At 40.2% G+C, this 25990-nt stretch overlaps 1 protein-coding gene across 1 annotated transcript in view; it reads right to left on the reverse strand.

The window, feature by feature from the left end:
- The window catches only part of FGD3 (FYVE, RhoGEF and PH domain containing 3), a 175612-nt gene that overhangs the window by 41575 nt on the left and 108047 nt on the right, over nt 1-25990 (reverse strand). Inside the window, exons 5-13 of the mRNA XM_067544164.1 lie at nt 21341-21430; nt 14027-14163; nt 11242-11398; nt 5792-5930; nt 4943-5001; nt 2212-2358; nt 1779-1871; nt 545-624; nt 112-142 (exon numbers count right to left, since the gene is read on the reverse strand). Coding sequence (XP_067400265.1) covers nt 112-142; nt 545-624; nt 1779-1871; nt 2212-2358; nt 4943-5001; nt 5792-5930; nt 11242-11398; nt 14027-14163; nt 21341-21430 — 933 coding nt within the window. The remainder of the gene's footprint in view (nt 1-111; nt 143-544; nt 625-1778; nt 1872-2211; nt 2359-4942; nt 5002-5791; nt 5931-11241; nt 11399-14026; nt 14164-21340; nt 21431-25990) is intronic.

Here is a 25990-nt window from a genome sequence, read left to right on the forward strand (position 1 = left end):
ATTTCTTACAACCAACTTCCATTTGTTCATAATCCAAATGTGATCATGTTAACAATGATAAGAGCTGGATACGTGGGGATTGCATCAGTATAACAATGTTTTTATATTAACCTGAATCCATTCTCTCTTCTCCTCTTCTGTCCTATAAAAATAAAAGACAAGACACATTGCTGTACATTTAGTATTTTCAGTAAGTCAAAATATTGATATTCTCAGTTTTATTTCCAGCAACAATTTTAACTTTTACACTAGCTACCTATAAACATTCATAATGTTTACCTTAAATAATAATGATCAGAATTCATGACATGGTACTGGGATTCGATCTACCAGCCCATTATAAGCTGTTTAACTAATGAATGCAAATCAATGTTGCACTTTAATATGCTTTGACTTAACAGCAGAAAATTACCTGTAGTGTAATTAATCATGTTTGTTATTGATCTCATGGTCTAAAACTAAGTCATTCTAGCATAGTCACGTCCCTATCTCAGAAATAAGCATGCCTACTCCCAGACTTTGGAAGGTGAAAGAAATACTGTACCTAGCTTGAAGTTCCAAAGATCTCTTTTTTCCTGTTATCGAAAACGTATGAGCCACATTTGGCTTGATAATTTCCTGGACCTGGAAAAGGCAATTTGATAGTTTATATATTTTTTTTTATGAGAGACATTTATAACTATTCCCAAACACTACATCCAACCCGCTAAATATCCAAGCTGGGGTGACCACCAAAAATAATACAGCAGAAAGCTTGAAAATGATGGATTTTCCTTTTTAGGATGTTATCTGTATTGTGGTAATGCCTAGGAGGTCCAATCATGGAGCCAGACCCCATTGCGTGAGGCGCTGTAGAAATACATAAGATCTGGTTCCATACCCAAAAAAAAAACTTAGATTGTAAGTTGGGTGCAGTCAAGATATTACCTATTCCCTGCCCCTTCCCATTCATCCCACACCCATCTATGCAGGAAGGGCAGCAGCAGCCATGGACCTTACTTGCTTACCTGAACTAAAAAAAAATCACACATACTAAGTAAGGGCTTACAATTTAGGTGTATGTAATAAGCTGCTAAGTCCTTTCCCAGGTTTGAATGGCAGGGTGGTAACCCTGGGTCTAAAGGAGTGGTGTCCCTTATTTTACAATGATGTGCAACTGAGAGAGGTGCCCTTGTTCCTTTATACTAGCTACGGTTATTGGCAATTCTCTTGTATGTAACTCTTCTCACATGCTGAACTTTTGACCACTGGATGAAGCATATCAAGACTCAGCATGGAACATAGGTAGCACAATATTTCTATTTATGAGGTAACAGGAAATATACCTGAATGTTAAATTCCGTAAGTCCGACTAGTGCACTAGCTCACAGATGTCTGAGTTAGTCCACGGACACCAGCGTTTATTGGTACATCTCTTGAGGACACTGAACTATTTTTTGTTTCCTGACAACATTCTACCAGCCCTTAGGCCCCTTGAAGTTTGAGCTCATTTCCAAACCAAACCCCATGTTGAAGAGTGGAAAAGCTGACTGCTGTGACACCATCAACTTAATCGGAGTGGCATGGTTCCTGAAATCCTAACTCCCAAGGGTGAGAGAATTAGCTAATGGGCTAACACAGATAGATAATTCTGGGATAAAGTCTAGCTGCCTATAGTCAGGAGTATTACCAGGAGTATTGGCACCAGTCCAAAGCCAATGCGCCACTGCCCTTTTGGCCATAAAGAACTGTGATTAAGGGTTGTGGAACAGACGTAAGCACAAATAGTAGATACAAACCTGCAAGCCCGCAATGTCCATCTTTTCTCGAACACTGAACTTCTGGCCTATCAGCCTCAGTTTTGGCACACAGTATAACACCATGCTGTTAAACTGTAGTGGAGATAAAGTATTTACTAGATAATACAGATAGGAAGGGATCCACATTTTGATTGCAAAGGGTCCTGACTCAGGCTTCTGATGTCTCATAACAAAATGCCACTATTATAAATAATCCAATATAGTTCATTTTTATACAAAATGCTTCAGAGAGTTAACCACAAATCAAACAGGAAAGACAATTGTCTGGAGAAAAGAGATGCCCACAGGGTGGAAGGGCACCTGGGCAGAAGTGGCCATTGCATTTTGGACTGTGATCGAAGAGGAAAAGGAGAGACTGTTTCACAGAAGTAACACTGAATACATAAGTGCGACAAATTAGCAAGAAACTCACCAGAAACAAGTACCTATCCTGAGCTGTGCCATTTTTAGCGGAGAGTTTCTGGATGTGGCCTTCTTTAATGAGTTCGTTGGCTGGGTTAACGATATCCTCTTCACCCCCAAGTCGCTCATATACTTCTAACAGCTTGTGCATCTTTTCCTGTAAGTGCAGAAGGTAATGTCTACCCAAGCAGCAATTTTCTTTAAACTTGTCTGTTACCCAAAATACCATTTTCTGAGAGTACTATCCAAATAAGCATGGAAACAAATATATCATGGAGGAGGATGAAAGATGTACTCTCAAAAATACATTGCTGTTTGACTCAGTCTACTGTGATCACTTTTGTCTCATTCTTTGCTTGAAATGTAACAACTGAAAGTTTTGGTCAGTCTATTTGAAATTATCTGGATATTTTTGGATCTTTGCTATCTAATATTAAACATGTATGAAAGCAATGAAGTTAAGTCAATTATAATCAATGAGTGAACCAGTAGCACACTGTAAACAGGTGGAGTTCTTACTCTGCTGCAAATGGAGCTTGCACACACAGAGTATAGTTTACTCTTAACTCTTCCTTGGAGTTTGGCTTTAATAATAATCCAAACAGTTACACAATATAACTCTCAGCCTAAGTTTTCTCCCAAAGCTTGGCTATTCCTTTGTTTCCATGCATGATCTCTTTGGTTCCAGCCCTCAGTTCCTTCAGTCTCAGATCAATTCTCCAGCCTCTCTTGTATTCTCATTGGTGCTAATGAGATCCACCTGTCGGCAGGATGCACATAATTACGCTGCATTTTTGCAAATTTCTAGCAACTGAGCTTACAGTGGCTCAACAGAGGAACTCTGCATTCCCTCTATGAACCATCTTTCCCCTCTGCATTCCCAAAACACTTCTTGTGTCTCAATCCCTGCAGAGCAGTAAACAAGGACATGCTGGAGATAAGAAGCTGGTGTGTCAGGGGACAAAGTAAATTCATGAGCCACTGGGCCAAACCCTGTGCACCTCATTCAGTTTTTCCTAAGTGCTAGTTCAGACAAATCCCATTAACTGCAGAGGAACTCACTGCCTGCAATGGGAGTTAGCTGGATAAAAACTGATTAAAACTCAGTAAGGATCCCAAGGTCTGGCCAGCTACAGTTAGGTGGAATAAAGTAAATGACACCCCTCCCCCCAGACCTCTTTGCAGACCACTCAGAGTTGAGAAGAGCATCTTGAAAAGTTCTCATCCCATTGATAGTTGCATTATTCCTTTATCATTCTATATAGCACCCACCACTATGGTAATGGGATGATTGCTCCATATAAAGGATGTAATGAAGGTCTATAAAATATGCTAGTCCATCCACAAGTACCTGGTGTTTGTGGCTCAAGAGCCTAGTGAAATAGTTGCTACTAGCAGTGAAGGAGTTAAAAACTCAAAGTTGAAAACATTTATACCAAAAGCTATCTGAGAGAAAAGCTAGGAGAGAACAGAATTTGAACAGAAATAGATGGTTCCTAAACTCGTTTATATTGAGACATGTGAAAGGACTCAGACATCAGCTGGTTACCTCCTGATAACAGTAAGGGGAAAAGTGATCTGATGGTGTCTCAGAGCTGGAGGAAGTGTGGGTATGATAATGTGGTTGCCAGCCAGATTGACAAGAGGAAGCTACAACTACTTCCTCTAGTTTGCACAGAGTGAGGCACAAGAGTATTACTCAGCGCATTGGCTAGAATTATTTCACTCAAAATAACAAAAGCATGGGGGAAAAAATTGTGAATGCCCCATATATAGATGGGGAAAAGAGAAACCATATTATAAGGCAGCCTAAAATGCAAAATGTAATACAAATTATATGTATGGCAGTAATTTTGAGTGTTTTCCTGAACATTTTCATGCAAAAACAACCTTTAAAAGAGAAGACAGTGTGCCCTTTACAGAATAAAAGGTGTTTTCTTGAACACTACAGGCCTGATTTTGAAAACATTGATGCTGCACCCTCAAATAATCTGTGGGCACAAACAGTAGCATTTAGTATTTCAGACCTATTATACATGCACTTGCACACACACAAGTGATACGATCTGCGAGCACAAACCCCACTTATTTTAAATGCGTGCAGAATTGTTAGTGCACAAACAGGTTTGTGGAGGCCGGCCTGTAGTCTCATTGAAAAAGAGGTCTTATGTTTTAAGAGGTAGATTTTACAAAAATCATCTCTAATTCTGGCTGCCCAGCTTTAGATACATAGGACTAAGTTTTCAAAAAAGGGATGTCTGCAACTTTGAACACACACTTGATGTTGTTACGCATATGAAGACTAGGCATACATAAAGAGTCTTTCTATGCTCAAAGAATTACATGTGAAAAATTGCACACACTTTATGAGTAGAACCAGTCAAAAAAATTTCTAGTTTCAAATTTTTTCAGTGAAAAACAAGGAAAACATTTTTTTGCAAAGATTTCTTCCTCATCTCGCACATTCTTCAACTGCCTTTGTTTTGAGGCTGGTGTGAGGTATTTGAAATCTTGGCACACAAAAACTTCAGTGTGTAGTAAGAATGGCAGGAGCATTTATGAAAAATAGGTATAAAGTTCCTCAATGTCTATTTAAGTCTGATATAATATACTTGAAAAATTTCCCCAGAAAGAAAGCCTTTTTTTAATGGATGATGTGGCAATAAGAGAACCATTGACTGAACCAAGGATCTCAATCAATGCACGTCATATCATGATTCCATTACACAATTTCTACTCACCATCTTTCGGATGGCTGCATTTGAATGGTTTGCTGCTGTAGAAATGAGCTCCAGCGATTCTGCAATATAGGTAGCAGCAAAATTATACATTCTTAAGAGTATCAGTTAATAGTGCAATTTTTATTTTCCTGATATGTATGCTTCTGCTACAAAAGACCTGATGAATTCTTCACTTCCCTGAACTAAATGGAACATTTGTAAGCACTGATACAGAGAATCACATTTGCATGCTTAGCCGGCATGTAAATGATATTTCATTTTATCCTACTCCATTTACAAGTCCAGACAAGAAGCAAAACAGCACATAAGGGGCAAAAGTGACAATTTAGGAACCATTTCCCCTTCATAAAATGTAATTTAAGTCCCAATTAAGACTCTTACACACGTGTTGAAGTTCTTTGTTGAATTGTGGCCTATATACATTGTCACGGTTCACACCATACTCTAGTATTTCTTGAGATGATTCCAAGCTGCTGTAAACCAATAATAAAGGAATATTCTTCTTCCCTCCCAATCTTAATGTCACGTGGCCTGGATCCTTAGAATTACTCACATTTCAGACAAATTTTGTTTTCCTCCACCAAGCCATCATAAAGGTAATTGAATGTCCTGTGTCTCTCGTATAGACTACAGTATTATGTCATTGACTATTTAGTGAAGTTGTCCTGATTTCTAGAACTGTGATTTCCATCTAGCACAGCCTCCCTGCCATGTTCCAAAAGTTAATTCAGTTCTATGCATCTACAGTTTTCTCATTTATTGTTACTGAAATCAAGACTACACAAAACCATGATTCTTCCCAACAACATGGTTCACGTTCATGATGAGGATTATGGACGCTACACTTACTTTCAGCATCCTTCCTGTCTGGAGATTCTTCTGGAAGTTTCTTTAGATAATCCTTTAGAAGAAGCTCATAGCGAGGAATTCTCTGCACAGGTTCAAGCATGTGATGCTGTAACGTAAGGTTCCCACACACATCCTGTTTCTGTAACCCAGAGAAAACAATCATGCTAGAATTATTTTGCTTGTTTGTATGTTTGTTTTTAAGCTTAAACTGAAATAAAAAAATATCACATTTGCACCCACACAAATAAAGGGACACTGTCAGTCTAAAATCAAGTCCATTTTTAAAAAGTCTTTAATGTAGACACTCGGCCCTTATTTCTCTACCAATTTTTATTAATTTACAGTCATCCTCCTGTTTTGTATTAAAAAAAAGTTCTCTCCTGTTGCTGTGTGCAAGACTTTGTGTGAGTTCCTTGTTAGAACTTGGCTATAGGATACCAAGTGGAATCAGAAATCAAATGACTGATGCAATAAACACAGGGGCACAAAAATACCTCTTCTTCCTAATTAGCATTTATTATACAAACAGCACAGAGACTGAATATAAATCATTTGTATAATCTTCTAAAGTGTGACACTGCAGTCACTGTTTCATATCTGTGATTGATTTAAAGACAGACCATGCATAATATTTTATTAAATGGTTACCTATCAAGACATTCATCTGGCCCCAATCATCATAGTACAGGAGTGCCTCCCAACTATTTATATTCACGGTAAGGAAGTAATATCCCTACCTTACAGGTTTGGAAAGTGAGGCAGATAAAGATTAAGTAATTTGTTCTAGGGCACATGGGAAGTCTCTGGAAGAGCCAGGAACTGAACTCAGAACTCCTCAATCCTAATTCAGTGTCTTCACCGTGAAAACATCCTTCCTCCATGGAATTAATACTTCAGCCTATTTAGTAAAATAAATTCTTTGGACCAAGTTTTGGTCAAGTCACATATTTCTGTTCAAATACTAGCATCTCCTCAACTCCCACATTAATTTCTGTATTCTATTCCTCACCAAAAGGTGCTTGTGTCAAGTATTTCTAACATTCCTCAGGAACATTACAGCCTAAGACATAATGCTGACTTGTCTGATTCTGGGAGGTAATGAGACAAAACGTCTGACAGAAAAATATTAGCCATCTTTCCAGTAATTCAAAGATGTAAATTTACTGTAACAATAATCTGTCACCATGTAGCATAGTGAACACTATTGCTGTTTATAGTGGCTGACATTAATTTATTATCTTTCAGAGTTCTACAGCGTAACATTTTTCAGATGGTACAATTGGGATGGAAAAGATTCTGGGAAGAGAAAAGTAAAATGGAGAATTACACTACTCCTTATTTGCTCTTGTATCTTACTGCATGATGCTCCCCACCCATCGATGACATCCTCTGTTGTCCTTTTGCCTAATGCTCCAACAAGCAGCTTCACACTGTTTTCTATGATGCCCCCAACACCATCTTCAAACTAGTCCTCAAAGCCAATACCCAGTCTTCCTTCAAATTCTTCATTAAAATTCATTTCTACTAGGAGGCTTGCAGGAAACTGCCAACTGCAGGGGCATATTTTATATAACTGTTTTATTTATACATATGCAAGCACATGTACACACACACGATACACTAACCCCTGTAAGCACAAGCACAGCTGATGGAATCTGCAATCACAAAAACCGGATTGCTTTCACTGCATGCAGACTCATTAGTGCACCAAAGTGAGCATATACAGGTCTGAGTATAAGAGGAAGTCAGACTTAGATCCCAGTAAAAATCAGGTGCTTTGTTTCCTGTTAGTCCATATACATTTAGTTAATCCATGCAATCACTTCTTATGCAGTCACTTTTCTCTTCCACTGATACCCACAAACCCGTCTTCTGTGTCTGTTACAACAAGTGGGTGATTTGTATCTTGTTTTAATTAGATTGTAAACTCTTAGGGGCAGGGATCATTTCTTACTATTTGTTTGTTTGACCCTTATTCAGGGTCAGTGGGCATTACTTTTAGACAAATCAATAATTAATGATGATCTGAAAATTTGGAAAAATTCAAAATTTGGACAAAGAATGGGGTGGGGATGAAATTGGTGAGATTTTACACGCAAGTGTTTTGTCCAGCTCTCCCGTTACAACTACAACCATGTCTCTCATCTTTAGAATCCACTTAATTTAAAAAGAGGCATCAGGCACTTCAAACTTTTGCATTAAACAAACACAGGTGAGAGCAAGGCTGCAGAATGGCGTGAAACCTGTAAATACTAAAAAAAAAAAAAAAAAAAAAACCTTGGGGAGGGTGGTATCAGATGTGCATGAAAAGTGAGTTCTCACAAAACAAACATTCTCTGTTAAAGTAGGAGACTACACAAATGTCCTAGGCCTTCAGAAAAACGTGTGTGTCATTTTGGTCATCAGTGTAAGTTTGGAGCCTGTAATTAGAGTTGGAGGCACTCAACAACTCCCAGGATTGAGCCCCCAAAGTTGTATATAATGGTAACATAGGGAGGCACTTGCCTTCAAAGTTGCCTAAAGCAAACAATCAATTGCTTGGGGTCAATCGTGGTTTTTTGTATGAAAAGAACATCAGGGGTTTGAGAGCTCAGCTTAAATTATTGCTAATGCCTCAACCTGAAGAATGATGCCACTCAACAATCCCTGGATTGTTATTAACAACCCGCATGGAATTTCATAATTAAGCAATGGAACATGACTGACAGTGCATTTCTGCAGGATCACAGCACACTCTGAGCGGTGTTTTGCAACGCAAGGGCAAAGCTCAAGAGACTAACCAACAGAAATCACATTAAAGCACTGGCCATTCTCTCTGTATAATTGAGGTCCCCCCATGACCTCCATGGAAAGGTGAAGCTAACCTCTATAGCAAAATTCCTGGGTTCTTTGATGTGCTGGCCTGAGAGACAGGAAATCCTACGGCAGCTTCATTAAAATAAAAATGTGAAGTTTCAAATCCATTAAATATGAAAATAAATACAATCAGTCAGGTAGCTCATATGCTGACATCACATCCAATTTATTTTATGCTGGCTGCATTTTCCATGTTTGTTAGGCTAAAGGCTTTGGAATTGACCTTGACAATGTGTGTCACAACAGCTACTGGGGCAAAGATAAATGAAAAGCTGGTGAGAGGGCAGTTGGGGCTTTTGGCACCAGAGAGGCAGCTGAAATTTGCAGAACACACACTTTGGATAAATCCTCAGGCAACAGAGCAATGACTGTTGAAACACCAGTCGTAGACCTAGTCAGCGAGCTGGATGTCTCTGCTAAAGTAATCAGCAGTGAAATAGTTAACAGTGTAGCCATTTTATATTACCATCAATGGGGTTCAGAACTGAAGCTCCAGATATAACCCCAGTGTTAAACATACTTGTCAAGAGCTCTTTTCATGGGGCAGCAGAGGACATTCATGATCTCACAGATAGCTGCAGGCATGTTTTGAGGGCTCTGGTAACTAATATGAACCATTTGTGTGGTTAGCCTGTTTGGTGAGGTGACATAGGAGACATAGCAAAATTTTAGGGAAATACTACATCTCCTTACTGCAGGAAGTAAGAAAAATTCTGATTTACAGTGGGACTTCCATATTCTTGAGAAAGGAACCTTCAACAAGGGGCCTGATGCAAATTGAAGTCAATGTGACTCTGGGTATGTACACACTGATGGCGGCAAATTCGCCACCATCAGATCGATCTATCCGGAACAATTGAGCGGCAGTGAAGACCTGCTTAATCGATCCAGAAGTCAATTCAATTAAACCACCTCCTCAAAAGGCATAGCGCTGTGTTGATGGGAACGCATTTCCCCATCAGTGCAGCGCAGTGGAGACGGCGTGCTAAAGGGAAGTTAGGAAGTCGACGGGAGTTACGCAAGCTGCTCTGTGTAGCTTGCATAACTCCTGTGAATTGCTGCCAAATTTCCCGGTAAGTGTGTATTAAGCCCCAGTCTTGGAGAAGAGTGAATTATAACAACACTGCTCCGTTTTAAAGTGACAATGGATTTTAGATAAAAATTTAGAGCTCAGTTGTGCCTTTTTCTGGACAGCTGGGCTGGGAAGGTTTGGAGCATTAGGGGCAAAGTGGAAATGATCTGAGACAGTCTGCTGGCACGGGCACAAAGACCCACGGAGCACTGCAGTGAGCGAAGTGTAGAGCTCTCAGACAAATCACGCAAGCAATGCACCAGGATCTCAAATTTCAGCCAAAAGGAGCACTTAGGATTTCAGACCCCCGTCTGAATAATCGAAACTTTGCTTAGTTCAAATCTGGACATAAGAGGTAAAAAAAAAATAAAAATAAAAAAAAATAAGGGCATTTGTAGTACAAGTCTGGTAGAAGGACAACTTTCCCCAATTAATATTCTCCCCTCCCTTCTTCTTCTTCTCCACCTGCTCCAGGCAGGAGCTTCTGACTCACACTGGCAGCCAGCCCTGCCTCTTGAGAGCACTTCTCCTCTTGCAGTGTGCTGGGGGGATTACTGATTCATGACAGCTGCCCAGCCCTACCACCAGGACAATCCCTGCATTTCAGGCACCCTGGTCTTTCCTCTGGGCACAGAGAGAAAGCATTAAACCCCTCCCTGCCAATCTTGGCTTTGCAAAGAACAGTGGATGCTGTCCCTGCACCTGCAAATATGCTGGGCCTCAACTACATTCCTAACTTGGGTGGCTCTGGCCGCAAGAAAAGAAAGAGGGAAGAAAGAAACAGGAAAAAGAATTACAAAGCATATTGATGTGACCAGGAAGGCGTTCGTTCTTTATTTTTCATTGCAAATGAAAGTTTTAGGCAAGTTATTCTCCTGAAAAATTGTTAGCCCAAACAAGAGCTCTATCTGCTACAGCATGAGCACCAGAAAATCAAACTGACTTGAAATCCAAATTAAACTGAATGCTTTACTTTCATCATCCAAGGAGAAAAAGATGCCCATCGCAAACAGGCAAACAAAAGTGAAATATGTATCAGGCTTTTAATTTTTCACTTTAAAATTATAGTGTTTTATTAGTAAGAAGGGAAAGGAATTTTTAAAAGATTAATATATAATGTGTATATTGACAGTATCCCTATCCTATTACACTTTTTCCTCAGGGAAAAACTCACTGTTAGGTTTTTATAATAATAAAGGAGATATATTCAGTGTTTTTGGAATCTCTGCGAGTAAAGGGAATAAAACTGATCAAAATTAGAATAACCTGGCATTATTGTCAGAGCTTTAAAGACAGCCCTCAAATCCTGGTTCTCCCCTCAAATACATGTTCAAGAAATACTCCATCTCTGTAGCAATGTATGTCACATGCAGAAGGAAAAAAAAAAAGGATTTTTACTTGATTTATGTTTCCGCATAATAGGAACATTACCCTGCCACCCACTGTGGAGTGCTAGAACTGAAAAGGCAAAAGAATTAAATCCTATCAAGCTGGAGAGGTACAAACGGGAATGGCTTTATACCTGTACACTTTGAACGACATCTTTAAATGGAGATGATCGCTGCATACACGTGTTCACCATGTCCATTGCTCTGTCAAAGTTCTTTACATATTCTCCATACATCTTCAGGAATGGAGCCAGTTTTTGAAGGATGTCTCCCAGTCGTGGGTTTGCATTCCTATTACAAAGATAACCATATCTTGAATCCACCACTACTGCAGGAGCTTGCTCTCTCTCTCACACACACACCTCGCCTTCGGGGCAATTTCTTTTTGACATCACTAGAGGCACATGCACACTTACATTAAGGCTGAATGTAGCCCAGTGGAATTTTGTTAACAGAATAATCTATACCTTTGTCCAATGAGAAAAGTAATTTGTTGAAGACAGTCTACGCTTTTTCACAGTAATTTTTTTCCATAAAGCAAAACATCTGAAGACGCAGAGAGGTTATGCAGTTAAATCTAGGCATTCCACCTGTGGTTACATGTTAGGATATAGGAAGGCCACAGAAGCTCAGTAATACACAAAGAACTTCCCTACAGATATGCTTCCTCACACGTATAAACAACAATATAGGAATCAGAATATCCTGAATAAATGCTCCTTACATATTTCAGGCCCCTCAGGAGACAGGGCCCAGGAAGTGCAGGCTGGGAGGAAATGGGGATCTACACTTTCATATCTCCTAAATTCAAGGCTTGACTTGGGGCTTGCCCAGTCCTCAGAAAGAGTTAAGCAGCCCTATGGTTACTCTAACTTACAGAAGCTTTTCATACTTTTCTATGGGCTGCTCTGCCCCCAGAATAGCTTGAGCACAGAGAGCTGTCGGCCTGGTCACAACTCTCTTTGCCCCATGACATGCCCTCTTCTTCCTTTAAACTGGGGTCACAAAGGAGCAGAGCATTTCTCAGGATCCTTCCTGTGCTGGGGAAATTTTCAGCTACTTTCTATTCTCCTTATGCCTTTGGAGCAGCACGATAGAGCCAGAATTCTGACAAGAATTGAGGCCTAGGAGAGAGAAGACCTCAGTATGTACATAGGGCTGGCTAAAAAAGATTCTATTCTGGGGGCAAGGAGATGTTGTTTATCCCTTACCTGTGCATTTGCATTCCTTTTTTGATTGCACAAGGGAAGGAATAATTACAATAATTGTTAACTGCCCCAAACACTACAATGTTGGAATAGGACTGGGGTAGACCCAGCAGATTTGGGTTCTATTTCAAGTCCTGTGTGACCAGGGCAAGTCAAACTCCTCGAGCTTTAGTTTCCCTGTTGGTAACAACCCTCACCAACCTCATACAGGTATTGTAAGGCTTAAGCACTGTGACATCTTTAGATAGCTAAGTGAAGATATTAGCAATACTAGAATTGATAGATTTAGGCTGGGCTTTTCAAAGGAGCTGGAAGGAAATTCAATGAACAAGTTTCAACAGAGACAGGTGCCTAACTTCCTTAGATTTCTTTGCAAATGCCAGCTCTAAGTTTCTATTCACTCTCAAAGCTGGACATTTCTCCCAGTGGTTGTCTTACAGCTCGTGGCCATTCAGAGACTATGTCTTTTTGTCATTTCCCCCCAACACCTAAGCTCATTACTTTAATGTTAATTTGCACTAGCAATTTAATAGCTCATGCATCCTTTTGACTTCTCATAACCCTTCTGGCATCTAGTCTTTCTCATCTTTAGTAATGGCTGTCCCCATAGTTTCCAGTCATGTTTGAATGTGGTGACCTTTTTGTTTATTCCCTCTGGTCATTGATGTACAGTATGAACAAGAGTTCATCATATCAGCAGAGTCAGATATGAACTCTGATCTTGTCTCCATTATTTTAGAGTAGTTGAACAAGTTAACATTCTGTTGACTTTACATTTATTATAAAAACACTGTCAGAGCACGCTATGCTTTCTACAGCAAGAAAAGTCTTTACAGCCAATTTGTAATCTCAAATTCAGTTTTCTAGGTCTGTTTTATAAATAGCCTGTCTCTCTTTCATTCCATATCCTCTTTATTTACAACTTGCTGCAATTTTCAGGGTTTAACTCAAGCATAAACATAATTAAACATTCAAGAAAAACGACTGCTTATTCTCAAAGAAATATTAATGTGTGTACAATGTGGATGTTAACATAATTATGAATATAGTAGTTTATCTTGCAGAAGACAATGCTTTTGAATTTTAGAGTCAAACAGAATTCGATGCAAGGTGCAACAAATATTAATGGAACAGATTTGACAATAAACAAACAGATTTACAGATCTACGTAATTTGTCTATTTGCTTCAAACATTGTGTGAAACTATTTCTATAAAAATTAGATTAACTGTAAATCTTAACATAGTCATAACTTAGTTTTTAAAGATATGGACTGCTCAAATTAAGCCTTAGATATAGTACACAAAACTATATTCCATTACAGGAGTGTGCTAGCATCCTTGTATAGGTATATATGTTGATGTTTGCCACTGCCTTTTGGAATACTTCACAGAGCCACTTATGGGGCCAAAAGAATAAAAAATAGTAAGTGATCTGGCTGCCTTATGGTACTGTAATACTGGGATGGTAGAAATAGTGTCAGAAGGCCAGCTCTTGCAATGTTTTGGACCTATAAAGCACTTTGAGCCTTTTTTTTGTTCAGGTTTGCCTTTGTATCTTGAGATGTATTAAAAAAGGTATGATGACCTACTGTGTTATTTGGAAAATAGTATGTAATTGTGTAATTAAAACCTATGTTGTAAGACTGGGCTTTCTGGTTGCTAGAACGCCTGCAAACTGAACGTTTATTTGTAATCAATTGGTTTACCCACCACTCTTGTGTAATTCTTGTTTGGAGCTCAGGCAGGAGAAACTGTCCATGGAAGCAATAGATGGAAGAAATATTTGAAAAGATGCCAGTTATCACTTCAGCTGGAACACCTGCTTCTGACAATTTAGTGCAAAATACCTGCATAGGAAAAACAAGACATTACCAGTTACTTAATATAAATTTAAAACTTGGCATGATATTATGAACTGTATTATTAAAAGATGACTAATGTGCTTTAGCACAGGGTCACATGTTCTGTATTTTGGAGTGCATTTTGTTTTTGTTTTTTCTTTGAAGCTGCCCTGTATGTCACACAGTTAGAATAATCTGTCTGTTAAGCAAGACTCTTTCTCATTCAGATGGGGAGCTTGCCACCCATTCAGGTTTAAAACTAGTTTAGTTATTTCTTTGATGTGAAAGCAAGTTGAAGAAAAGCAGGGTTTTTACCTACCTGTCTTTGTTAGGTCCAGGACAAAAGTACTCTCTGTACATGGATCAAAGGGAAAGGCACTCCTTAGATTTTCCTAAAGTCCCCGGAAACAGACCCAAGACTCATCCAAAGCAAATTTATCCCAAATTTCCATGGAAATCCTTAGTTCAAGGGGCACAGTGAAAGGGGCACTATAAAAATAATTACTTCCCTAATTGCATTCATACCAAAAGGATAGTTTTCATTTTTAAGAAATCCAGCAAATCTTACTTACCAATGTGACTCGCCATTTTTATTCCTTCTTTCTTCCATATTCACAAATTGCAAAATTGCCTGTGCAACAATCAGGGTCCAGACACCCATGTGGGAGAAGAGAAGGTTTAAACTCCAAAAATGAGCAGTTGAACCAACTGACTGAATGCTGTATTATTATGGTATTAAAAAAATTATTGTGCATGGTCTTTTATGAAAGCTTGTAGTGTTCTGAACTTAATGGTCATTACGAGACATGTATACTGACTGCGGTTATGAATTTAGGTATTGGTGTATATAATAAACTGGGCTCATGATCTGTGGTGCAGCTTCACCTCCACCTCAAAATGGAGTGGTGGGCAGCTGGGCAGAGAGGGGCTGCCTCTCCAGTCAGAGGAGACTTGCTCCAAGCACTTAGCATTGTTCAGCCCAGGAAAAAACAAGGAGGAAAAAAATCAAAATAAATGGGAACAACTTGAAACTGAAAACCCCTTGATAACTAAAAAAGGGAGAGAGAGAGAGAGAGATGCGGCCTGTCTCAGGTTATGTCCTGAGTAAACTTCACAGATACTACACCACAGAACACACAAAAGGGCCAGAAATAACAAAGGTGAGATAAACGAACCATCTGGAAAGGATGTGGATATGTCATTAATACACACGAACCTGCCAGCCTATAGAATAAGTGTACCCTAATAATTTGGGGTGAAGAATCCAAATTTGGACTTAGAAGGATGACCCCTACGGCTCAGGGTATAAGAAGGGGCAAATCGTGTTAATTGGGGCATTCGTCACCTACTCCTTCTTGAAGCTTCTTTTAGTGTGTTAAGATTTTGTTCTTCATTTATACTTAGTATTATTTGTAGTGTTAGTCTTAGCCTTATAGCTCTTAGCCCTCAAGTATTGCCTACTCTCCACCCCTCTACTCATGAGTTAAGGAACCGAACATCTCTCTCAACCAGGTCATCAAGGAAGGGTGTGAGTATATTAATCCAAAGCATACAGTAGATATATCTATCACATGAATCTCTAAAATAAGACTGTAATCCTATCCATTACCCATTTGATTATTCATTTTCTTTTAATCAGTCATTTGTTTATCATTTTACGTTATCTTAATAAAAGCGAATAAAATTATAGAAATTTGGCTATCACTGTGAATCTTCCTGTCATGCACCCCGAGGTCCCTATAAAACTCTTCTGGAGCCTGATTCCGGGACAAGAACTTCATTATCTTCTGATCAGATCAACTGGCGAGCCTATAACCCCATTCAAATTACTAAAACACCCAAAATCAGGCTACAAGAAGGACTACTGAAATTAACCTGCAAGGAGTAACGAGGCTGATGGAAGCCAGGGTGAGACCTTGTGCTTCTGGACAAGCTACTGGTAAAAGGGGTATGAGACACAGCAGCACAGCATTAAGGCCCACCAAGACTACAGGGCTGGAGGTGATGGAACCTCTTACTGGTCTGGGTGTTCCTCAAAACATCACAGTACTACAGACATTTGAGTCAACTTTTCTAAACAATTCCAACCTCAGATTACTTTAAACACACAAATTCAGTTAAAAACTGTGTCATCATTGCACGAGTTTAATTTACCTCTTCGATGTGGGGGTAAAAGTAAAAGAGTATGGCCAGGCGAAGAATCCAGAGACATAAAGGGCCTGATCCTTCTAGGCTGATGCAGGCCCAACTCCTACTGACAAAGCTTGTCAGGGACCACAAAGCTGTCACAGATTCCATTGTATTTCAAAGCATTTTACTGGTTCCTACAATTTCCTTTCAGTATCTGTTCAGCAGAGTAACTGCTTTCTCTTCATGCTCTCCCACTCCTTATGGCCTGTTATAATGGCACCCAGCACAGATCAAGATATATATATATTTTTAATTAGGTAATTACTGTTTAGAGCCTTTCTTCACCACCACTTTTTTCTTCAACCAACATCTGCTGTCTTGTCTCTAGCAAGCAGAGCTCTTCCTTCCATCAGCAAAACTAGTTTTGGCTCCTGGCAGCCAGCTTCTCTACTATGAACACTTAACAGGCTTTGTGCATGGCCACTCTAAGAAGGACCAAAGCATGTGCAACCCCTGATGGCTGATTTGCAAAAGGTACAGAAGCTGTCCATCTGGAGCCTGAGCTGGAAATACCAGCCAATACAGGAAAACTGGGAGCCAGAGAAAAAGGAAGTGGGATTGTGGGCTGGAGAGGAACAAATGTTTTGCAGTGAATAGCCTATTAAGAAATGGCAAGATCATGACTGCATTTCAGGCCTGGTCTACACTGACAATGTAGGTCGACGGAATGCAGCTTCCGTCGACCACTTGCATGTCAGTTCCATTGACCTAAATCAAGGTAAAATTAGACTTAATAAAACCACCTCCACAAGTGGTGTAGCGCAGAAGTTGAACTGTATGGGTCGAATGAGCAACAGTGTAGGCAGAGCGCAACTTAAATTGACGTCATCGGCCTCCGGGAGGTATCCCATAATGCTCTGTTGTGACTGCTCTGGACATTCACACTCTGCTGCACTGCAGCCAGTTGCACAAGAAACAGCCCTTCCCCTGAAGCCCCAGGACATTTTGAATTCCCATTTCCTGTTTGGTCAGCATGGAGAGAGCTTTGTAGCTGAACTGGTCATGGCAACTGAATGCCCCAAACGCACTCCAGCATGGAGTCGATTGAGGTCTTGGTTCTCATCAGCTTGTGGGGAGAAGAGTCTGTTCTGGCTCAGCTCCAAGCCAGCAAAAGAAAGTTGGGTATCTACAAGAAGATATTACATGTTATGGTAAAAGAGGACCACAGCAGGGACATGCAGCAGTGCCACGTAAAAATCAAAGAGCTGAGGCAGGCTTATCAGAAAACTAGGGAGGCAAACAGTCGTTCTGGCTCATCACCAAAGACATGCCGCTTTTATGAGGAGCTGCATGCAATTCTCAGTGGTGACCCCACCACTGTACCACCACACAGCATAGATACCTCAGAAGAATCCAGTCCAGGATGAATGAAGAGGACTCTGTGGATGAGGAGGAGGAGGAGAACAGGGGCAGGCAAGCAGGGTATTCATTCTCCCTAAGAGCCAGGACCTGTTTGTTACCCCAGAGCAGCCCAGCAGGATGCAGGATAGTGTGACTGACCGAGACGCCGGGGAAGGCACATCTGGTGAGTGTACATAGCAAATTGTATTTCTGTGGTTATAGCCCCAGTCCGGCTTCTTATTTCTGCAAAAAAAGGAGTCTTTGTGTTTGTGGGAATGGGTTTCCTGGGTGTTGGTCCACTTAAGCAGAGGGTTATCCCCGGAACAGACTATTTATGTGCACAAGCATGCTCCGAGACTCCTCCGTGGAGATCTCCAGAAAACTTTCATGTAGGTACTCTGCAATCCTTTGCAGAAGGTTTCTGGGGAAGGCAGCCTTATTTCTTCCACCATAGTAGGACACTTTTCCCTGCCACTCTGCTATTAAATGAGCAGGCATCATTGCGGAACACAGCATAGTAGCATAAGGGCCAGGCCTGTACCCAAATGCTTGCAGCAAATCTTCCCTTTCCACCTCTGTTACCCTCAGAAGACTGATATCACACATGGTCCCCTAGGGAAGATGGCGCAAATTTACAGTACCAGACCAATGTAGTCACTGCGTTATTCCCCTGCCATGGACAGTGTACCGGGCCCCAACACAGACAATTCCTAGCCATGACATTCTTGTCATGGGTGCTAGGGTCCGGGAATGGATGCCCTAAGTTTTCTCCAGCAAAACTTCACCCACACCCAGCTCCAATCCTTTTGGACCACCTCCTCCCAAACCAGTCTTTGGGATGGTAAAGGAGAGCCCAATGAGCCTGCTCCTTGGTTAAGTATGGCTTGGGGAATTCAGTGCTACAGAAACTTTCCTATAATGGATGCAAGAGTCCCTTACTTACCATGGCTGGAACGCCACTCCGACCCGTGCAATAAGTACAGATTAGCATGCGGGTCTGGTGTTGCCTTGTGAATATGAAGGGGAGTTCTTTTTACATTGTAACATTGCTTTTTGTCCATGGGACTGGCTAACAATGGAAACTTTGTGCTTTGCTTGCCTTCACAGTGGACAGCTCAGCCTTCACCCCAGCTTCTGCTCCTGCAAAGCGCCTTTCCCAGATTAGAAGGTGAAAAAAAACCACCTCAGAATGATACATTCAACAAACTAATGAACACCTCCATGGCTGCTGTCACAGAGTTCAGAGCCTGGAGGATGTTATTGTCAGAAAAACTAAACATGGACATGGAAAACAGAAAAATCAGCCCAGGAGCAGGAACATGCAATGCAAGAGGAGATGTTGCATATTATGAGGGATCAGTCTAACATGCTGAGGCATTTGGTAGAGCTCCAGGAAGAGCAGTGGCACGACAGACTCCCTCTGCAGCCCCTGAAAAATGCTCAGATAGCAAGCTCTTTCCCAGCGCTCTAGAAGGAGGTTGAGTAGGGTGCAGTACGTGCTCCACTCCATGCCAGTGGAGGGGAGCAGAAAGAGGTGATGGCCCCTTTAAGAACTGGGAATGTGTGAGCTTTATTGTTTGCACAGTCACACACTGTGTTGCACTAGTATCTGGCTGCTCAAAATTTGCAGCCAGCCTATCAGCCTCCACGACCCAACACAATTTCCCCCCCTTTGTTTCACACACATTATGGAGCACACAACAGGCAGAGATAACAATTGGGATGTTGCATTCATTGAGGTCTAACCTAGTGAGCAAACTGCACCATCATGCCTTTAAGCAGACAAATGCACATTCCACCACCATTCTGCACTTGCTGAACCTATTATTGAAATGCTCCTTCTCGCTGTCCAGGTATCCGGTGTAGGGCCTCATTAGCCAGGGGAACAAAAGATGGGCAAGATCCCCCGGGATCACTATTGGCATTTTAACACCGCCAATGTTTATTTTTTGGTCAGGGAAGAAAGTGCCCACCTGCATTTTTTAACAGACCTGAGTTCCTAAAGATGCGCGCGTCATGCACCTTTCCAGGTCACCCCACACTGACGTTGGTGAAGTGTCCCCTGTGATCTACAAGGGCCATTGAGAAGTATCCCTTTCAGTTTATGTACTCTATGGCAAGGTGGTCCAGTGCTAAGATGTGTGTGCCATCTATCACCCTGCCATGGTTTGGGAACCCCATTACAGCAAACCCGTCCACTATGTCCTGCACGTTTCCCAAAGTCACTACCCTTCTTAGCAGAAGCCTATTAATGGCCTGTCACACTTGTATCACAACAGCTCCCCCAGTGGATTTACCGACTCCAAATTCATACCCAACTGACCGGTAGCAGTCTGGGGTTGCTAGCTTCCACAGAACGATGGCCACTTGCTTCTCCACTGTCAGAGCAGGTCTCAAGCGAGTATTCATGTGTTTCAGGGCTAGGGACAGCTCTGCGCAAAGTTCAAGGGAAGTGGCCTGTCGCATATGAAAGTTCTGCAGCCACTGCTCATCATCCCACACCTTCATAAAGATATGATCCTACCAGTCAGTGCTTGTTTCCCAGGACTAGAAGCAGCGCTCCATCGACTGAAATTGGTGCGTGACAGCATACAGCAATCGGGAATTGTTTAGTTCTATGGCTTGTAGCAGGGCGGTTTCAGTAACATAGCAATTTTCTGCACTGCGGCTCCTGTCTCGGCCTTGCAAATACTGCAGGATAAGTCGTGAGATATTTTTGATATTCACAATGATAGTGCACAGCTGAGCGGGCTCCATGTCTCTGTGGCAATGGCATGCATGTGGCAGAGACGGGTTTGGAAGAATGGCGTGAAAAAACGTTTGTCTGTTTGTTTTGGACAAGAGGGGAGGGGAGAGGGAGCACGTTGCATATTGGGAGGATGACAACCTTTCCAAATACCGCTGCGGGTAGTTGCACTGTGGGATACCTACCGACGGTGCACTGCTTTGATTATTGATGCAAGCGCGGCTGGTGGGGACGCAAACCCCTGAGGCAATGCATGTGGTGTGATCATGCTCCTCCAACTTCATAAGTTTGGTGGGTGAAAGTCAACTGAAATTAAATCGACGTCACTGCGCAGTATAGACATACCCTTAGTAACACTTTCTATGACTCATCCATGATTTTAAGGGGAAGTTACCAAGCCAACTCTCAACTCTACCTATAATGTTTATCTAAATTTTACTTTCCTTAATACTAAAATAATCTGATGTCACAGAAAAAGTCAAACTATGTACAAAATACAGCAGAACCTCAGAGTTACAAACACCAGAGTTATGAACTGACCGGTCAACCACACACCTCATTTTGGAAGTGGAAGTACGCAATCAGGCAGCAGCAGAGGGGGGTTGAGAAAGCAAATACGGTAGTGTGTTAAATGTAAACTTCTAAAAAAATGAAGGGAAAGCAGCATTTTTCTTCTGCATAGTAATGTTTCAAAGCTGTATTCAGTTGATGTTCAGTTGTAAACTTTTGAAAGAATCACTTCACGCTTTGTTTAGAGTTACGAATATTTCAGAGTTACGAACAACCTCCATTCCCCAGGTGTTTGTAACTCTGAGGTTCTACTGTAATCACAACATTCACATTTATCTGAAAAAAATATTTTTTGTGTATCAAAAATGAAACATAACTTCATCAAAGCAGAATTACCTGATCCAGTAGATGCAATCTTTTAACATAAGCCTCTTCTGTATGGAGCAGTTCATTTGCAATGTTGAACAGCTTTTGTGGCTCTGTACACTGAAAAAAAAAATTACAAATGAAGTTATCCAAGAATTTATATAAACCCTAAATCCCAAGACTCATTCTAATTCATCCCTGGTGTAGCTATTGAAATTAATCAAGTATTCCAGGGGAAAATTTGTCCCAGTATTTCTAATCAAAGGACCTGTTTGCTGCTAGTGTATTTTCAAAGTTATTTTCTAAAGTCTAATTAATGTGTGATGGCTGGCAGTGATAGCACTTTAGTCCTCAATATTTTGCTACCAATGAAAGAATACCCAAAAACCAGAGAAAGAAAATCTTTCAATCTGGTTTTCAGGCCATTATAATGACTGGCACACTAATCTGGTGACTAACATGCTAGACGCTACTTTACCAGATGTCCATTTTTAAATTCATGAGCTATGAATAAAAACCACAGAAATAAGAGTCAGAAAAGACTCTAGCCCATTCCCCTACCACTGCAGCACTGGTGCCTACAGTATATTTCTAACACACGGTGTAGTTTTAAATGCATGAGGATGTAACTTCATTACTCTTCCACTTGTTACTAGGAAGTTCTCCCTGCTATTTCGACTAAATTCACCTGGTTTTATTTTCATCCCATTATTCCTAGTCCTATTCCTTCTACCAAGCCATTTCTCTCCCTCCCTGATTTTTACAGAATTCAAGAACTTGATATTGATTATAATGTCCCCACTTCAGTTTTAGTTTAGCCAAGTAGCTGTATACAAGTTCAGTCTTCCAGTACTTAAAGTTCATTGAGTCAGCATGTTGCAAACTGAAATACATTTATCCTCTTGACAAATTCCTTAATGTTCATCAACAATCTGTAGTATCCAAGATTCTAAATGCAAACTGTATACTTATAATCAAACAAATATCTTCTCTCTCTCTAATGGTTACATTATAAAATATACAGGTTTTAAAATTAGCCAACGATTACTCTGTAAAGATAGGGAAACTTGAGACTTTCTGTACTAGTGTAAGTGTTTAGTATTAAAATTATTAAACTATTAATGATCTGGAAAAGTGAATGAGCAGCAAGAGGGCAAAATATGCACACAAGTAATTTTGGTTAGTCAAGGCAGAGAAAATCCAGAGAGAACTAAATGATTGGGCAAGGGCAAAGAGATGAGAAATTCAAGATACTGTAACATTTTGAAGGAATGATCTGAACTACTCATACAGAGCATCAGATTGTAAATTAACTGTGCTAATGAAGGGAAAAACGTGGGTTTCATTGTAGGCAGCTCAATGAAAACATCTGCTCAATGTGTAGTGGTGATCAAAAGAGCAAAATAATAGGGTGATTAAAAGTGGGAGAGGAAATAATATTGAAAATATTAGAATGTCATTAATTTAGATGAATGGTATAGCCTTGCAGGAAATATTTCAACCACTTCTGAACATCCCATCTTAAAAATATATAAAAAACAGAAGGGACCAGAGACAAATGACAAAAATAATTAGAAGCATGGAAAGATTTCCACTAGAGTTGATACTGAAAAGAATGGACTGTTTAGGGAGGAGATAAATAATAGGAGACATGATATGGGTATTGAAATAGTGTAGAGAAGGTAAATCAAGTGTCCCTATTAATCCCTGTTTATAATCAAAACCAGGGAACATTCAGTGAAATTGAAAGGCAACAAATTTAAATTAAAAGGGAAACACTTAAATTTATCCTGTGGAATGCACTTTCACAAAATAGAATTGAGATCAAGAGCTTAGCAGAAGCTCAGATAACTTAGATATTTATATGGATAAATGAGAACTCTACAGTTAAATTAGAATAATATATGCATGTTTCATGACACAAGTCAACCAGTAAGTGAGGGAGGATAGGAATCCATTTCCCTGATTGGTCTATAAAAATGTTTCTTTCACCTTACTCTGATGCAACTCCTCCGTTTCTATGTAATATATATTGCAGCTTGCTGTGAGCAATGGGATAATTTATGATACACTTGTCCTATGAAGTAAGCGCTTATTCCAACCCTCCCAATATTAAAATCCTAGCGTGTAAAGCAAACTGAAATAATGTATCATTTAAAACTTACTGCATTGTATCCTACCTGACTCTACGCAGAATAAGTTCTGATCTTTGTGCTTAATGTTTATAGTAAATGAGGAGATACCAATACTTTCATAACCTTTGAACTTGCAAAGGGGGGAAATAAAAAATATATGACTTTATATCAAAAGGATCTCTTTGGTCATTCAAGTTGCAAGGAATGGGTGAATCTCTTCATGCGGAGAAAGTTAGTTCCTTGCCAATTTTGCTGAAAATGAAGGCATTTCTAAGCGAAAGGCATAAAGTTTAATCTGTTTTAACTTGACCTCCATACAAGCCACTAATGCTATCTTTTCATTTCTTTGAATTCAGAATCTGAAAAGCATTCGTTTCAACCAAATGCATTTCTTCTCAAAAGTAAAGCTTTATATAGCACAGTTACTTTTAACCTCCTAGCCCCACCACTCTGTTTACATTTCCAAAAAGCATGCTGACATCTGTTTAAATACAAAACAAGGGATAAACATAATTTTAGCTCAGGCTAGATGTAATGCTTTAAAGTGACATTACGCTACAGCTGCAATTCGTGACAGTAGCAGAGATATGGGCATTTAAATGGGTGCATTTGTCAATCGCTTCCCTTATATGGCCACCTTACAGGTTTTAAATGAATGCTAAATTGCTAATTTAACTGGCAACCTTTCAAATTTAGTATTTGACAAAGCAAATTGTTAGAACCAGTCCTGTTCTTGCAGCCTTCTGCAGTTTGAATAATTAAGGGCCAGATTCTACCACGGTTGAGCCATACTTAACTCTGCAAGTAGCATTCTTGGAGCAAAGTACTGATCAATTTGGATGAGGGTTACAGAATCCGGGCCTAAAGATGCTAAGGCAAAAAAGCAGGACGCTTCAATGCCCCGCATTTTATAAAGGTAAAATTAAAACAAAGTCAACTACCATACGGATGAAGACATAAGTAAACTGAGCAGGATTTAGCCTAAGTAAATAAATAATCCAATGAAGTCAATAAACCTCCTTACTTGAGTAAAGCAACCAGGTTTTAGCCCAATATCAGTTAGACAACAAACGTTGGGTGAGTCAGAAATACATGCTTGGGACTCTCTGGGAGGCAGCATATGTAATGGTTAGAACACAGGCCTGTGAGTCAGGTGATCCAGGTTCTGTTCTGATTTGCTGCATACTTACATGGCCAAGTCACTTAATATCTTGTTGCCTACCTGCACAATGGAGAAAGTGATGTTTGCCCACTTCTGGAAAGTGCTTTGAGATTTTCAGGGTGAAAAGAGCTGTATAAGTGCCAAGAATTATTACTACTGATGTATGGAACTGAAACCGGAAGTTGATGATGGGCATTTCCAGTGCTGCTGTCCACCCATATTTTTGGGTTCAGCATTGTTTCAAAAAGATGAAGGCTCCAAGGCTTGAGCAAGCATAAACTCAGAATTGAAACATAAATCTGACTTTTGGGAGTAATGGACAGACCGTTATTGTAGTCATTTATTTAGCATAAATGACTAAAGATACCTTTAAGATACTTTTTAAAAAGTCCAAACTATGTATAAATCAATTATTGATATTATAAAATGTGCACCAGTTTCACAGTTAGCTTTACTAATAAGCACACACTCTACAGGTAACACAAATGTCATTTTCAGGAAGTTGTAAAATAAGTTCCCCGACTGGCTATTCACATGCGTTGTAAATACGCTCAACTTCTGTTCTTCCTAATATTCTTGCTGGGTCAGTGTGACCATTATCATGTTGTATATTTATGTTATATTATAACATATATTATATTATATTATATTTATATCTGTTGTATATTAAAACTGTTAAAATCAGAAGTAGTTTAAGAATTATGCTGGCTGAATGAGCAGAAGGATAAGAAACTTTAACAAGGAAGTAGTAGGCGTTTATTTTGCTGACACAGGAAGCTTATTACAGTACATGAAAAGCAATGACTGCACCATGCTCATTCGTTCCTTTGCAGGCAGTCTAATTACTTCCTCCCAACCACCACATGACAACATGGCTATCGCTGTTCTCCAACACTAAAAAAATAAGTAGTGGCCCAGGTTCACACACGTGCAGAAGTACCCCTGAAACAGTGTGTGCAATTATCACAGTCACAGAGGCAAAAGGGTAATTACACACCCAAAGCCTAGTTAGATAACTAGCCTGCCATGACTGTGCACTGTACTTACTCAAAGCTCAATCCCTTGATCTGCTATGCACCCACTCAGGAAAGTGAAGAGCTCCCTTATTCCCCTGGATTAACTATCCACATTGCTCACCCCTGCACATTAGGAAGAGCAGCCACTACTGGACTGTTACTCTTCCTGCATAAGTGGATGGGGTGGGGAGAGGGTTAGTGGGCATAGCCAAGGCTCTGCAATCTCCCCACCACACAACAGTGCAGCTGAGCCAGAGCCAAAGGGGAAGTAAACTGTACCAACCAATGGAGCAGTGCAGATCGCTTCCACCCTGGACCAAGAAGGAAGCAGGGACCAGGGTGTGATTGGATGTGGTAATTAATTCTT

Source organism: Emydura macquarii, unplaced genomic scaffold, assembly GCF_026122565.2.
Source record: "Emydura macquarii macquarii isolate MOO-44397 ecotype Brisbane River unplaced genomic scaffold, CSIRO-AGI_Emac_v2 contig_968, whole genome shotgun sequence".
NCBI classification, from domain to species: Eukaryota; Metazoa; Chordata; order Testudines; family Chelidae; genus Emydura; species Emydura macquarii.